At 37.3% G+C, this 14,032-nt stretch overlaps 1 protein-coding gene across 2 annotated transcripts in view; it reads left to right on the forward strand.

Moving 5' to 3' along the window:
* Window positions 1-472: 472 nt before the first annotated feature.
* The window catches only part of IQCJ (IQ motif containing J), a 190,792-nt gene continuing 177,232 nt past the window's right edge, over window positions 473-14,032 (forward strand). For both annotated transcript variants that reach the window (XM_064378869.1, XM_064378870.1), the window contains exon 1: window positions 473-678. In XM_064378869.1, coding sequence (XP_064234939.1) covers window positions 670-678 — 9 coding nt within the window. In that variant the 5' untranslated portion in view covers window positions 473-669. The remainder of the gene's footprint in view (window positions 679-14,032) is intronic.

The following is a 14,032-nucleotide window of genomic DNA, read 5'->3' on the forward strand; positions in this document are numbered from 1 at the left end:
AGCATTTTATCTGGACCAAACAGTAGTGGTTTTACACGAGAAACGAGAACTCTGCAAGTAAATCTATGTATTTATATGTCTAAAGTGCATTATAAAAAGAAGCAATAAATCTAGTTTTCTACATAAAAGGAATTAGATTTTCCAGTTTACCTCTGCACTGGGATTAATAAAATGTGCAACAAATAGCTGATGGAATGATCCATTTGAAGTTTGTAAAGGCATCTAGGGAAGCTGACTGGAGTAGCCTTTTCATTTTTTCAAAAGCAGGAAAATGCCTGTTAATTTTTTGATTCAGTCTTGTTTCTGAATGACTGTTTTAAAATGAGCTGAGAGACTGTTACCTGCCTATTTCTGCATGGCTGAGCAAACTCACCCGTAAATCCAAGTTTCTCTTCATTTCCATCACTATACGTCTCCAAATTACAGAGAATTCATTCCTGAGCTGGAGAGGTGCCAGAAGTTTCTCATCTAGCTGTCTGTGGGCTGCCTTTTTCTTTTCCCTCTTTGAGGCTTTCTGATGCCTAGAGTGAGCTCAACTCAAAGGTTTCCAGCCTCACACTCGCCTCACATTCCCCCACAGTCACATCGAGCTCTGTGATTCTGAGGAATACAGTGTGCCAGCAACCGATCCAGTCTCCTTTCACCTGCAGGTGTTCCAGAAACTTCAAAATGCGTCTGGTAACGTATTTGCTTTTCTAAACGTGCCACTCTGATGTGCATTATATGCAGCTGCTTATCATTTTTAAAAAATCTGTCTTCTGAATAACATGCATGCAAAAACCGTCGAAAAGGGCTTATAGAACTGTGTGGGCTTAATTATTGGTCTAGGTGTGTGTGCATGTGTCCTTGTTAATGTAGGCATGTGTGCATAAGTATGTATTATTTATGTACACGTGTGTCTGTGCAGACAGATTTCACTAAAGGAATCTCATTGAAAGCAATACTTTTTTATGAACATCCAGATTTTCTAATCAGATCTGTAAACATCTTAGACAACAGCAGCAAGTCAAGGAAAAATACATTTTTCAAACCCACGCAAATGGTATGTTTTAAACACTTATTTAAAAAGCCCTCCTTTCTTGTGGATGTGTGTGTGCGTGTGTATGGGGAGGAGGTGTTGTTTTTGAGAATTTGGAGAGAAGAGTTATATTGCTGCTATACGAGAATTTCTACCCTGTGTTACCTGCCTTCTTAAAACTCAGTAAGCAGTGAGGGGAAGAGATGTGGTTCTGCTTTGGAGTAACCCCAGGGGAACATTGATCTGCAGTGTTCAGCAGGCATTTTAGGTATTCTAAATACTAGTGCTTGAATAATAAGTAGATGGGGTAGATTTGCTATAGCCAAATCCTGCTATGTTTTCTGGCTTGTAGGAATCACATTCACACTGTACATTTAGGATCTGCATGTGTTTATTGAACTCTAGTAAAGCAGCTTGAGAGTGCAGGCTCATAAATCACATTATTTATTTGCTAGTATTGGGTGCCAGATTCTAAAATTAAGAAATTACTTAACAATTAATAATACATTCAGCATCCCTTGTCTCATTGGATGAGATTTACATCTTTGGGACTTGCTCTTCTGGTTGTAAAGACGAATGATTTAAGGTTCATACTTAATTGCTATTTCAAATTCTTAAGCTAGAAAGATACTTGCAACACTATATTTAAAAGACTTATTTTGAAAAAATGTGTATGTATATTTCTAACTGGTGGTTAGCTAATTATGCCTGTAATGTGCTATATGCTTAAAAATAACTTATCTTGAGTATTGCTTACTTTTGTAATAGAAACTTGTTTTCTTATCTTTATCATAATTCTTTCACTTTGCATTATGTGCTTGCTTTTTGAGATCTGTATTAACTAATTGTTGTAAAGATAAGAAAATAAGGTAGCAAGTCAGATAGCATTCACAAAGAAAAGTAGGTTTTCTTTGAGCTAGTAGTTTTCTAAGAAATTAAATAAAATAGATTTTCATAAGTAGGTTTTCTAAATATATAGTGGGTGTTGATACTTGAAAATGGAAGCATCTTAAATATCAACTTGTTAAATGAAGCAGATTAGGATAGTATTAATGCCATCTTGTAGTTTCTTAATATATTTAAGCTGAGGTAGTAAATAGGTTAATTATTTCATATTGGCTGTTACTTTTGCTTCATGATAATGATCACAAAAGCAACAGTTGTTTTTGATTTACTTTGCATTGTTGACAATTATAAACTTTACTAAAATAGTTTACTTAGTTGTAACAATAAAAATAAACATTATTAAGGTCAGTGTGAAAGCTACCTTTACTATTTAGCATCCAAGATCTAATATTTTATTACATGTTGAGCTGTGTACTTACAGAGGATTATGTGTATCTTTAAAAATTTATATAACTCCTAAATGCTGCTTTTATCAACCATGTTCAATTTATAATTAAAGTATAATAGTACAGTCAAAATGCATTGCAATATGTAGACATGGCTCCTTGAAACAGCATATTATATTAGGAGCCATTAAAAATCTGTGTAGGCTATTAATGTTATACTCATATATTGCTCTGTGTATAACTGATTGCTATTTTAGGTTCTATTAATTTCCAATATTATAAATGAACCTGAGATTGTGTCCTACTCAATGTAGGAATCTTGCCTTGAATGTAAATACCTTAAAGAAGGTTTTAAATTGAATGGATAGGGTGGCTGAAGATTTAGTAGCACCTTTTTTCATGAGTATTGCAATATGCATGAAGACATATATAGAAATAATCTGTGTAAAAATACTCCTTGCCTTCCATCACATTACAAAATACTCTCACTTTACTTTTGAAGTCAGTTATTTTGTTTGAAGTTTCATAGGTGTAAAAAGAGGTTTTGTTTTTCAGAGCTTATGTAGTACTGTGTGGTAACGGAAAAACATTCAGTGCCATTTTGTAGTGAATATTATATGTACTAAATAGAGGCAAGAATGCTGCATTTGCCATCTGTCTCTAATTATGACCTCCTACTGGCTTTTAGATGTATTGTAGACCAGGTCTTTATTTTATGAAACAAATTTATATTACCCAAAAATATGTAACATGGTTGTAAAACACTTGTCCCCATACAATAGTTTCTCCATTATGTGACTGAGATTGTCTTACCAAGCGTTTTATTTTTAAGGCTCACATACAGAATGCAGACATGAAAAATATAATTTGTAGACTGACCATGCATCCACAGCTGAAAACATTCATCCTTTAAGCATTTATTAAGCATCACATCTCCAAGCTGGCTTCTAGCTTTGGGACAAAAGAAGGTGTGGAGGAGGGAAGGTCCTGTCTAAAGAAAGAGGTGATACCATTCCTGCTATTTCTTTTCTTTTCTTTTTTTAACTATTTATTACACTTTAAGTTCTGGCGCACATGTGCAGATCGTGCAGGTTTGTTACATAGGTATACACATGTCATGGTGGTGGTTTGCTGCATTCCTGCTATTTCATTATTAACCATTGTTTATGGAGGCAAGACACCTTCAACGTGGTTTGAGAATTGCATTGGATTTTTTTTTTTCCTGTACTTCTTAGTTTTAAAAGGACAGAATCCTGGGAGCATTTGCCAATAGAGAACAATCACAGTTGGGGTGGGGCAGGCATGCTGGTCATGAGACACTCTCTGGAGAAGAGGAGTTCTCAACCAAGTGTGGGAGGAGGTTATTAGCAAAAATTGATAGAAAGGAGAGGAATAGGAGAGTTTGGAGCAGATGGAAAAGAAAGGAGAGGTAAATCATGACAGGAGACAAGGAGGTGATGACGTTGTATGGAGAAAGGAGCCATATTGGAAGTAAGAAATGTAATTTTTTAAAAATTACAGAATTGGACTTCAAATTTTTCAAAATTAGTCTTCAGTAATTTTATCAGTCTGGAAAATTATTTAAGTTAACATTTCTCATATTTTGTTATGCCAGACAACCTCTGTAAATAGTATTTTAAAGCCTACATAATAATTTTAATTTCTATTTCTTCAGCATTTACTATGGGCCAGCTATGGACCAGGTACTGCACTAAATACTTTAAATGCATTATCTTAAATAGTTCTCATTTACTGTTAATATCCCCATTCTACTGGTGAAGAAACTGAGGTACCGAGAAGTTTATGTAATTTGCCTAAGTTTGTATAAGATCAGAAATAGAGGAGCAGGATTTGAACCCAGATTCTAGAGCCCAGCCTTTTAGCCACTACACAACAAAATCACTTGAGCTTACCAATTCTTCTCTAGTTCCAGGTTCAGACTGGTATGGCTAGCTGTTCACTGAGTGTGTCATTTAGGTTCTCTGGGAAGAGATTCTGAGCAGAATTAGTAGACAAGTAGTTTATTTGAGGGTAAAGACAAATGGGGAAGGAAGCAAAACTGGGCAGGGAGAGCCTTCTGACCACACAATGCAGATCTGACAAAATCTCACCCAACCCAGTGGCAACCTCCAGAGAAAAGATTGCCCATTAAAGGAGTCTCGCATTGGGCAGAAATGTCCAGGCCTAGTACCCCTGCCATGCTCAGTCATTGACTGGGGGTTCCCTGAAAGAGCATGGCTGTAGCTTAAAAGTTGAGGAAGATCCTGAAAGTCTTGTAGCTGGATGTTGTCAGCTAACTGCACTTCTTGCAGCTGAATAACAAGTTCCTCCTTGAAGGGAGATGTGAGCAGTGTACATCCCTGGCTGCCAAGGTGATATCTCTACGAAATGTATCATAGGAACTTAGCAGTAAGGCAAGCTAGGTGCCTAGGGTGAAGAATTTAAGGAAGTACGTATGCTTTGGGTCATTCAAGTGCTGAGTGAGCACCTTAAAGTAAGTGCCTCCTTAAGTCACGCACTCAGGCACCTTGCCTGTCTCACCCTATTCCCTAGAACCTCACATTCAACACACTTAGAATTGAGCTCATCATAGTTCCTCCCAATGTACTCTTTCAGTCTTATGTCTCAGGCAAATCCAAAAACTGCTCAGTGGATCCTGCCACAGTCTCTTTTCTCCCATCCAATTCAGTCTCCACGCCACAGCATCATCTATGTTAAATATGACTCTGATTTATAATTCCAATGCACAGTACTCTTTATTGGTTCCCTGTAGCCCAAAGAATGAATTCCAAGCTTCTTTCTGTGGCATGTAAAGACCTGTATGATCTGAATGCATGGACAGTCTGGACTCAGGGCTGAAGCAATTCCAATGCTATATCTAAGGAACATTAGAAGTGCTTATTTTTGGCCGGGCGCGGTGGCTCAAGCCTGTAATCCCAGCACTTTGGGAGGCCGAGACGGGTGGATCACGAGGTCAAGAGATCGAGACCGTTCTGGTCAACATGGTGAAACCCCGTCTCTACTAATACAAAAAATTAGCTGGGCATGGTGGCGCGTGCCTGTAATCCCAGCTACTCAGGAGGCTGAGGCAGGAGAATTGCCTGAACCCAGGAGGCGGAGGTTGCGGTGAGCCGTGATCGCGCCATTGCACTCCAGCCTGGGTAACGAGCGAAACTTCGCCTCAAAAAAAAAAAAAAAGAAGTGCTTATTTTTGAATATAGAGTAGGTCATATTTAATTCCGGGGTTGAAGGATGGGTGGGAATTTGTGGAGTTGAGAAGAAGATTTCCCATGTGGAGTAAGTAGAATTGGATGATTTGGAGGTGATTCGAAGGAGTGGGGGTAGTTGACTGAAATTTGGAGAATATATGGGAATTAATGGGAGATATGCCTAGAAAAGTAAATTGGAGCTGACTGAAGAACTGTGGTCAGGGAGTTTAACTTTTCTTTTGAAGGGATCTGATCAGAGAAGTAAGATGATCAAAATAGGCTTGTGTGAAGGTGAATGAGGCTGCGATGTGGAGGCTCCACTGAATGGAGAGCAACCAGGGGTCAGGGAGACCAGTAAGAAGGCTGTGTTGCTATTCCGGGTGAGAAGAAATGAGGTTTCAGTTTGAAATGTAAAAAATAAGACGTGAAAAAATATGAAGTAAGGATAAATCAGATTTTAAGGCTTATTAAAAGAAGATGTGATGTGAAGGCAGTACTCAAAAGGGACTTAAACATTTGAATTGAGTGATGGGAGCCTCGTGTATGGAACCAGAAATGGACAGGAGGAGGCTCTTGTTGAGAAAAGATGACAAAAGTCTAAGAGGTGTCTGCAGATGAACCAGCATATTTATTTCCCCCAATGACTATGATACAGATCTTTCATTTTTCTTTCATGTCAGGCACTGCTTAACTCTTCTAATTTTGCCTGATTTTTAATTTACTGTCATTTAGAGATTTTGACTATAATCCTTTAAGCAAAAGATTAAGGCCACAAAACCAAAGACAAAAGTTATGTTTACAGGCACCAACCATTCTGATAAAGTTTAGGTTCCTTTTTCTAAACTCAACTGTGAAAACACCTGTTTTTGGGGATCCACACAATTTCTAACAGCCAGTTTGAGTAAATAATTATTATTACATTTTATTTTTAAAGAAGTCGACTTGGCTTCGTATAGACCTGATCTCGCCCAGCAGAGGCTGACAAGACTGGCCTACCTAATTAAAGGTCTTTGTTCCTGGGGTAGCTGGAAGAGCCTGTACTGTTATCATGAGTTGCAGACATCTTCTCATACAGAAAATCTGAAACTGCTGCCTTCCACTGCCCAACTAGCAAAGGGACAAAGGTAATTGATTTAACATGAACAGAAAAAAGACTTTGCAAATAAAGATTCATATTATATATGATTGTGACACATAATTAAAAACTCAATTTTCAATAAAAAGGAAATAATGGCAAAGACTTGATGCAAAATAAGCTTTAGGTACAGAAATGAATAGTAAGTTTTATAGGAATTTGCAAAGCAATATGAAAAGCTCAAAGCAAATATTTAATTGCCCTGAAAACGGAACAACATAACAGTCACATTTACATATTCTTTGAGGCTGAGTTGTTTTACTGTAGAGTGCAGGAAAACCCTTGTAGTAATATTACATTAGCAACCATGGTATACAAAAAAAAAAAAAAAAAATTTAAGAGATAATCAAATTAACCTCCAAATCTGACTGAACAACCACCTACACTGACTTGTGCCTAACAAGCTGTGACAATCAAAAGATAAACTGGTAACATGTTGTTTGTTTTGTGACAGTGATAACAGATATCTAATGCCTCATTCATAACTAGGGCTGCCAGACATAGAAATACAGGATTTGCATACTCTGACCTCCAGAGCATGGAGCTGTCATAAGCCAATGAGTATAAATTCCCTTTTTAGTTTCAGACTTAGAGATAGAACAATATGTTTTTTTTAAATTTCATTAAAAAATGACTATGACAATGAAACATAAAAGGGAGGGATATCTGTATGTGGACGTTTGTGATTCTGTGCTCTAACTCCAAACTTCAGGGAAGCAGTCTGTATGGAAGATGTTTAATCTTCATGGCAGATGAATGAGGCAGGCATTATTGGTTACTGCCTATCTTACAGATGAGAAAAATAGTTGGAGAGGTTTGATAACCTATTAAAGGTAACACAGTGGATTTGGCTGAGGGCCTGAACTCTTAGACATTGAGATGGGCATGGAGGGTGTGAGCAGAAGCAGTGATTGACTGGTGGGATTTGCCCATGCAGAAGGCTCTTCTCTGAAGCTCTCTGTCCTTGTGCTGTTCTTCTTACCTTCATTGGGCTCTCAAACTTTCCTACATACTGTAAGGAAATACAGTTGTAAATTCAGGAACCAGCACCAAACCTATTTTTTTGATGGACTGATAATGAGTTTCTCACTGAGCTTAAAAATATGTTGCTACCATATTCTAGTGATGTATGTCTCTGCAGTGTGGGAGTCCATCTGCTCATCCTCACCTAACTATGTCAGTCTTTTAAAATGGGCTTTGTTGACACTTGGAATTGGGAGACTTTATTCTGCCTTCAATTTTAGTCCACATTGGACAATTTGAGCTCATACTTTATGGCAGACAGCAAATTGCCAGTATATGCTACTCTATAACCACATATCTGTTAATTAAATATACATGAATATTCCAACTGTATAGCAGTCTGATGAAGGAAGAAGTAGATGTGATGGAGCTCCCTGGTAGGTTCTGTTTGTTAGCAAGGATGACCCCATTTAAACTCCCTAATATGTCTCATTCTGAAGTCTTGATTTTCTTATCTATAAAATGAGTATTATGACAACTAGTTCCTACAAAGAAGCATGGTGTAGTGGAATAAATACCGGCTTTGGAATCAGACATACCCCGGTACACATCCTCTTGCTGTCACTTTGGAAAGCCACTTTAATATCTCTGGAACAGGAATAACATGTCTTAGTATTGCTGTGAGGATAAGATGGCTCACGTATCAGTCCTGGCATATAGTAGGTATTCAATAAATGTGTTTACCACATCATTAAGAGCACAGACAGAATGCCTAAGTGGTTAAAAGCACCTGACTCTGGACCCAAACTACCTAGGCTCAAATCTGAGTGACCTTGGGGAACTAACTTCCCTGTGCCTTAGTTTTTTTGTCTGTAAAATGGGAATGACTAAAGCACCTTTTTAATAGGGCTGTTTGGGATTATAGGAGATTTAAGGTATATAAAGTACTTAGAACAGTGTCTGGTACATAATAAACACTCCATCAGCGTTAAGCCCCTCTTTTGAGATTTATTTCACTTCAATGTGATTTCTTCTCAGAGCTCAAGGCCTGGAGATTCACAGTACATCTAAAGGCAGGTATTTCCAGTTTCTTGTTATCTAAGACCTAGAAATACTTGTTTCAATCCAGTGTCCACTGAAAATTAATAGTATCCATCTTAGTTTAATAGGTTCTTGTATCATCTATACCCATTGTTGACAAAGGCGGGCTCTCAATAGGAAGGGTGAGAGAAAAGCAAATTAGTACAATCAACTTTAGATGGTACTTTTCATTTTAAAAAAATCTGTCAACACTTTAATTACCTCTCTTCCGACATAGTAATTTTACTTCTAAGAATTTTTCTACAGATGAACTCATATAACTGATCAAAGACGTGGTGAAATTTTGGTTGCAGCATTGTTTGTGCTATTAAAAATCTGTAAATAACTAAGTATTAACCCAGAGAAAAATATTGAAATAACTTGTTATATCCATGCAATGGAATACTGCAGCAGAGAGAGCTTAAAACTGAGCAGTACCTGCGGATATTAACAACTATACAAACATACGTTTAAGAAAAAAGCATTTTGGGGGGCAGTCTATAGTATGAGTGATACTGTGTTAAAAATAGGTATATATTTACATCTATTTGTATAATCATAGAAAAATTCTCAAAGCATGTAGGAGAAACTACTGTTACCAATTGGAAATGGAATATACGTGGAGTGAGTACTTGTCCATTTCACTTTGTGTGTCCTCTTTGAATTTTAAAACATGGGCACATATTGCTATTACGACTTTAAAAAAGCTTATTTTAAAAAATGGTAAATAAAAAATCCATTCCCTCTACCCTCGTATGTTAGTTTTTTTAAAAAATTAGTCTTTCTTGGATATTCAGGACTTGAACTCAGCTCCAGACCAAGCAGACCTAATAGACATCTACAGAACTTTCCACCCCAAATCAAAAGAATATACATTCTTTTCAGGACTACATCACTCTTATTCTAAAATTGACCACATAATTGGAAGTAAAGCACTCCTCAGCAAATGCAAAAGAATGGAAATCATGACAAAGAATCTCTCAGACCACAGTGCAATCAAATTAGAACTCCGGATTAAGAGACTCACTCAAAACAGCACAACTACATGGAAACTGAACAGCCTGCTCCTGAATGACTACTGGGTAAATGACAAAATTAAGGCAGAAATAAAGAAATTATTTGAAACCAATGAGAATGAAGACACAATGTACCAGAATCCCTGGGGCACATTTAAAGCAGTGTCTAGAGGAAAATTTATAGCACTAAATGCCCACAAGAGAAAGCAGAAAGGATCTAAAATCAACACCCTAACATCACAATTAAAGGAACTAGAGAAACAAGAGCAAAAAAATTCAAAAGCCAGCAGAAGACAAGAAATAACTAATAAAAGAGCAGAACTGAAAAAGATAGAGACACAAAAAACCCTTCAAAAAGTCAATGAATCCAGGAGCCGGTTTTTTGAGAGATCAACAAAATAGACCTGGCTAGCCAGACTAATAAAGAGGAAAAGAGAGCAGAATGAAATAGACACAATAAAAAATGGTAAAGGAGGTATCACCACTGATCCCCCCCAAAATACAAACTACCTTCAGGGAATACTATAAACACCTCTATGCAAATAAACTAGAAAATCTAGAAGAAATAGACAAATTCCTGGACACATACACCCTCCCAAGTCTAAACCAGGAAGAAATAGACTGAATAGACCAATAACAAGTTCTGAAACTGAGGCAGTAATTAATAGCCTACCACCAAAACGTCCAGAACCAGATGAATTCACAGCCAGAGGTACAAAGAGGAACTGATACCATTCTTTCTGAAACCATTCTGAACAATAGAAAAAAAGGGAATCCTCCTTAATTCATTTCATGAGGCCAGCATCATCCTGATACCAAAACCTGGCAGAGACACAACAACAAAAAAAGAGAATTTTAGGCCAATATCCCTGATGAACATAAATGCAAATATCCTCAGTAAAATACTGGCAAACCGAATCGAACAGCACATAAAGCTTATCCACATGATCAAGTCAGCTTCATCCCTGGGATGCAAGGCTGGTTCAACATACACAAATCAATAAACGTAATCCTTCACATAAACAGAACCAATGACAAAAACCACCTGGTGATCTCAATAGATGTAAAAAGGCCTTTGATAAAATTCAACCGCCCTTCATGCTAAAAACTCTCAATAGACTAGGTATTGATGGAACATATCTGAAAATAATAAGAACTATTTATGACAAACCCACAGCCAATATCATACTAAATGGGCAAAAGCTGAAAGCATTCCTCTTTGAAAACCAGCACAAGACAAGGATGCCTCTCTCACTACTCCTATTCAATATAGTATTAGAAGTTCTGGCCAGGACAATCAGGCAAGAGAAAGGAATAAAGGGCATTCAAATAGGAACAGAGGAAGTCAAATTGTCTCTGTGTGCAGATGACATGATTGCGTATTTAGAAAACCCCATCATCTCAGCCCCAAATCTCTTTAAGCTGATAAGCAACTTCAGCAGTCTCAGGATACAGAATCATTGTGTAAAAATCACAAGCATTTCTATATACAATAACAGACAAACAGAGCCAAATCATGTGTGAACTCCCATTCACAGCTGCTACAAAGAGAATAAAATACCTAGGAATACAACTACAAGGGATGTGAAGGGCCTCTTCGAGGAGAACTACAAACCACTGCTCAAGGAAATAAGAGAGGACACAAACAGATGGAAAAACATTGCATGCTCATGGTTAGGAAGAATCAGTATCGTGAAAATGGCCATAGTGCCCAAAATAATTTATAGATTCAGTGCTATCTGTATCAAGCTACCATTGACTTTCTTCACAGAAATAGAAAAAATTACCTTAAATTTCATATGGAACCAAAAAAAGAACCTGTATAGCCAAGACAACCTAAGCAAAAAGAACAAAGCTGGAGGCATCAAGCCGCCTGACTTCAAACCATACTGCAAGACTACAGTAATCAAAACAGCATGATACTGGTACCAAAACAGAGATATAGACCAATGGAACAGAACAGAGGCCTCAGAAATAAGCCACACATCTACAACCATCTGATCTTTGACAGACCTGAAAAAAACAAGCAATGGGGAAAGGATTCCGTATTTAAACAATGATGTTAGGAAAACTGGCTAGCCATATGCAGAAAATTGAAACTAGACCCCTTCCTTACACCTTATGCAAAAATTAACTCAACATGGATAAAGACTTAAATATAAGACCTAATATCATAAAAATCCTAGAAGAAAACATAGGCAATACCATTCAGGACATAGGCAAGGAAAAAGACTTCATGTCTAAAACACCAAAAGCAATGGCAACAAAAGCAAAAGTAGACAAATGGGATCTAATTAAAGAGCTTCTGCACAGCAAAAGAAGCTATCAGAATGAACAGGCAACCTACAGAATGAGAGAAAAGTTTTGCAATCTGTTCATCTGACAAAGAGCTAATATCCAGAATCTACAAAGAACTTAAATTTACAAGAAAAAACAACCCCATCAAAAAGTGGGCAAAGGATATGAACAGACACTTTTCAAATGATGATATTTATGCAGCCAAAAAACATATGAAAAAAACTCATCATCACTGGTCATTAGAGAAATGCAAATCAAAACCATGATGAGATACCATCTCACTCCAGTTAGAATGGCGATCATTACAATGTCAGGAATCAACAGATGCTGGAGAGGATGTGGAGAAATAGGAATGCTCTTACACTGTTGGTGGGAGTGTAAATTAGTTCAACCATTGTGGAAGACAGTGTGGTGATTCCTCAAGGATCTAGAACTACAAATACTATTTGGTCTAGCAATCCCATTACTGGGTATATACCCAAAGGATTATAAATCATTCTACTCAAAAAGACACATGTACATGTATGTTTATTGTGGCACTATTAACAATAGCAAAGACTTGGAACCAACCCAAATGCCCATCAAAGATAGACTGGATAAAGAAAATATGGCACACGTACACCATGGAATACTCTGCAGCCATAAAAAAGGATGGGTTCATGTCCTCTGTAGAGACATGGATGAATCTAGAAACCATCCTTCTCAGCAAACTAACGCAGGAACAGAAAACCAAACACCACACATTCTCATAAGTGGCAGATGAACAATGAGAACACATGGACACAGGGAGGGGAACTTCACACACCGAGGCCTGTCAGGGGGTGGGGGGCTAGGGCAGGGATAGCATTAGGAGAAATACCTAATGAAGATGACGGACGGGTTAATGGGTTCAGCAAACCACCAGCATGGTATACCTATGTAACAAACCTGCAGTTTCTGCACATGTATCCCAGAACTTAAAGTATAATAATAAAAAAAATTAGTCCTTCTTGCACATATAATCCTAAGCCTTGGTATAATATTTTTGAATAATTGAGCCAACTATCATCTTAAGTTAAAACAGAATGTGTATCAACTCACTGGCAAAGCTCTAATGTGCTCCCAGGGTGCACAGACCAAAATGACTAAGGAGATATCCTAACATCAAGTCACAGGAGACTTTTATGTCCTATGGCAAAATTTCCTGTATTTCAAAAGTTCATGCACTTAGAGAGGAAACATTAAATCAAAAGCATTAGATGGGAGCAGAGAGCCATTGAGTCAGTCACTTTTCTTCAGGACTTATTAATGCTAAACATGGGGAAACATTACACGGGGGACTTTTTTACATTAATGTTTCTCTGTGTTTCTAAAAGCCCTCACTCAGTCTTTTGCAAAATGCTGTATAAAAGTTACGTTGCTTTTGGGTTTTGGGGGCAGAAGTAATTTGCATGAGAAGTAATCAAGATTCCTTGCCCTTTGTACTTTCAAAAGTGCCTACACACACATCACACATTATCTTTGATACTGACAAACAAGATATTTAGGACAAGAATAAAACTCATTTTCTGCATAGGAATCTGAGGTTTGGAAAAAATTAAGTGACAAGCAATTCAACCTGGAGCTGAACACATAGAAAGTTCCTTGGCTGTGTCTTGGCTCTTTTTTTTTTTTTTTTTTTTTTTGCCACCAGCAGTCAAGGGCATGGCTGTACAGCAGAATCACTCCTATGGTTGTGAAATGTGAAGTGGTTTAGTATTTTCTTGGAATTACTTTTAACTCTCGTCCAGAAAGACCCAGGAATGGCAAATTGAACTTTCTCCCCAAAGTGAATTATAAACTCCTAATTTAATTGATTAAGGAGCCACTAATAAAATCCAGGTAGATTTAGGTTCTCATTTTGTCTATAGTCCTTACTAGCCATATAATCTTGGGCAAATTGTTTCCTCATCTATAAAATGAGGATAATGATAGCTTTAATCTTTCATGGCTGCTGTTAAGATTTTAAATGAAATAATGTGTGAAAAGTGCTTGGCAGAGTG

This window comes from Aotus nancymaae, unplaced genomic scaffold (assembly GCF_030222135.1).
Source record: "Aotus nancymaae isolate 86718 unplaced genomic scaffold, 86718_ANA_hifiasm-v0.15.2.pri h1tg000019l, whole genome shotgun sequence".
NCBI lineage: Eukaryota > Metazoa > Chordata > Mammalia > Primates > Aotidae > Aotus > Aotus nancymaae.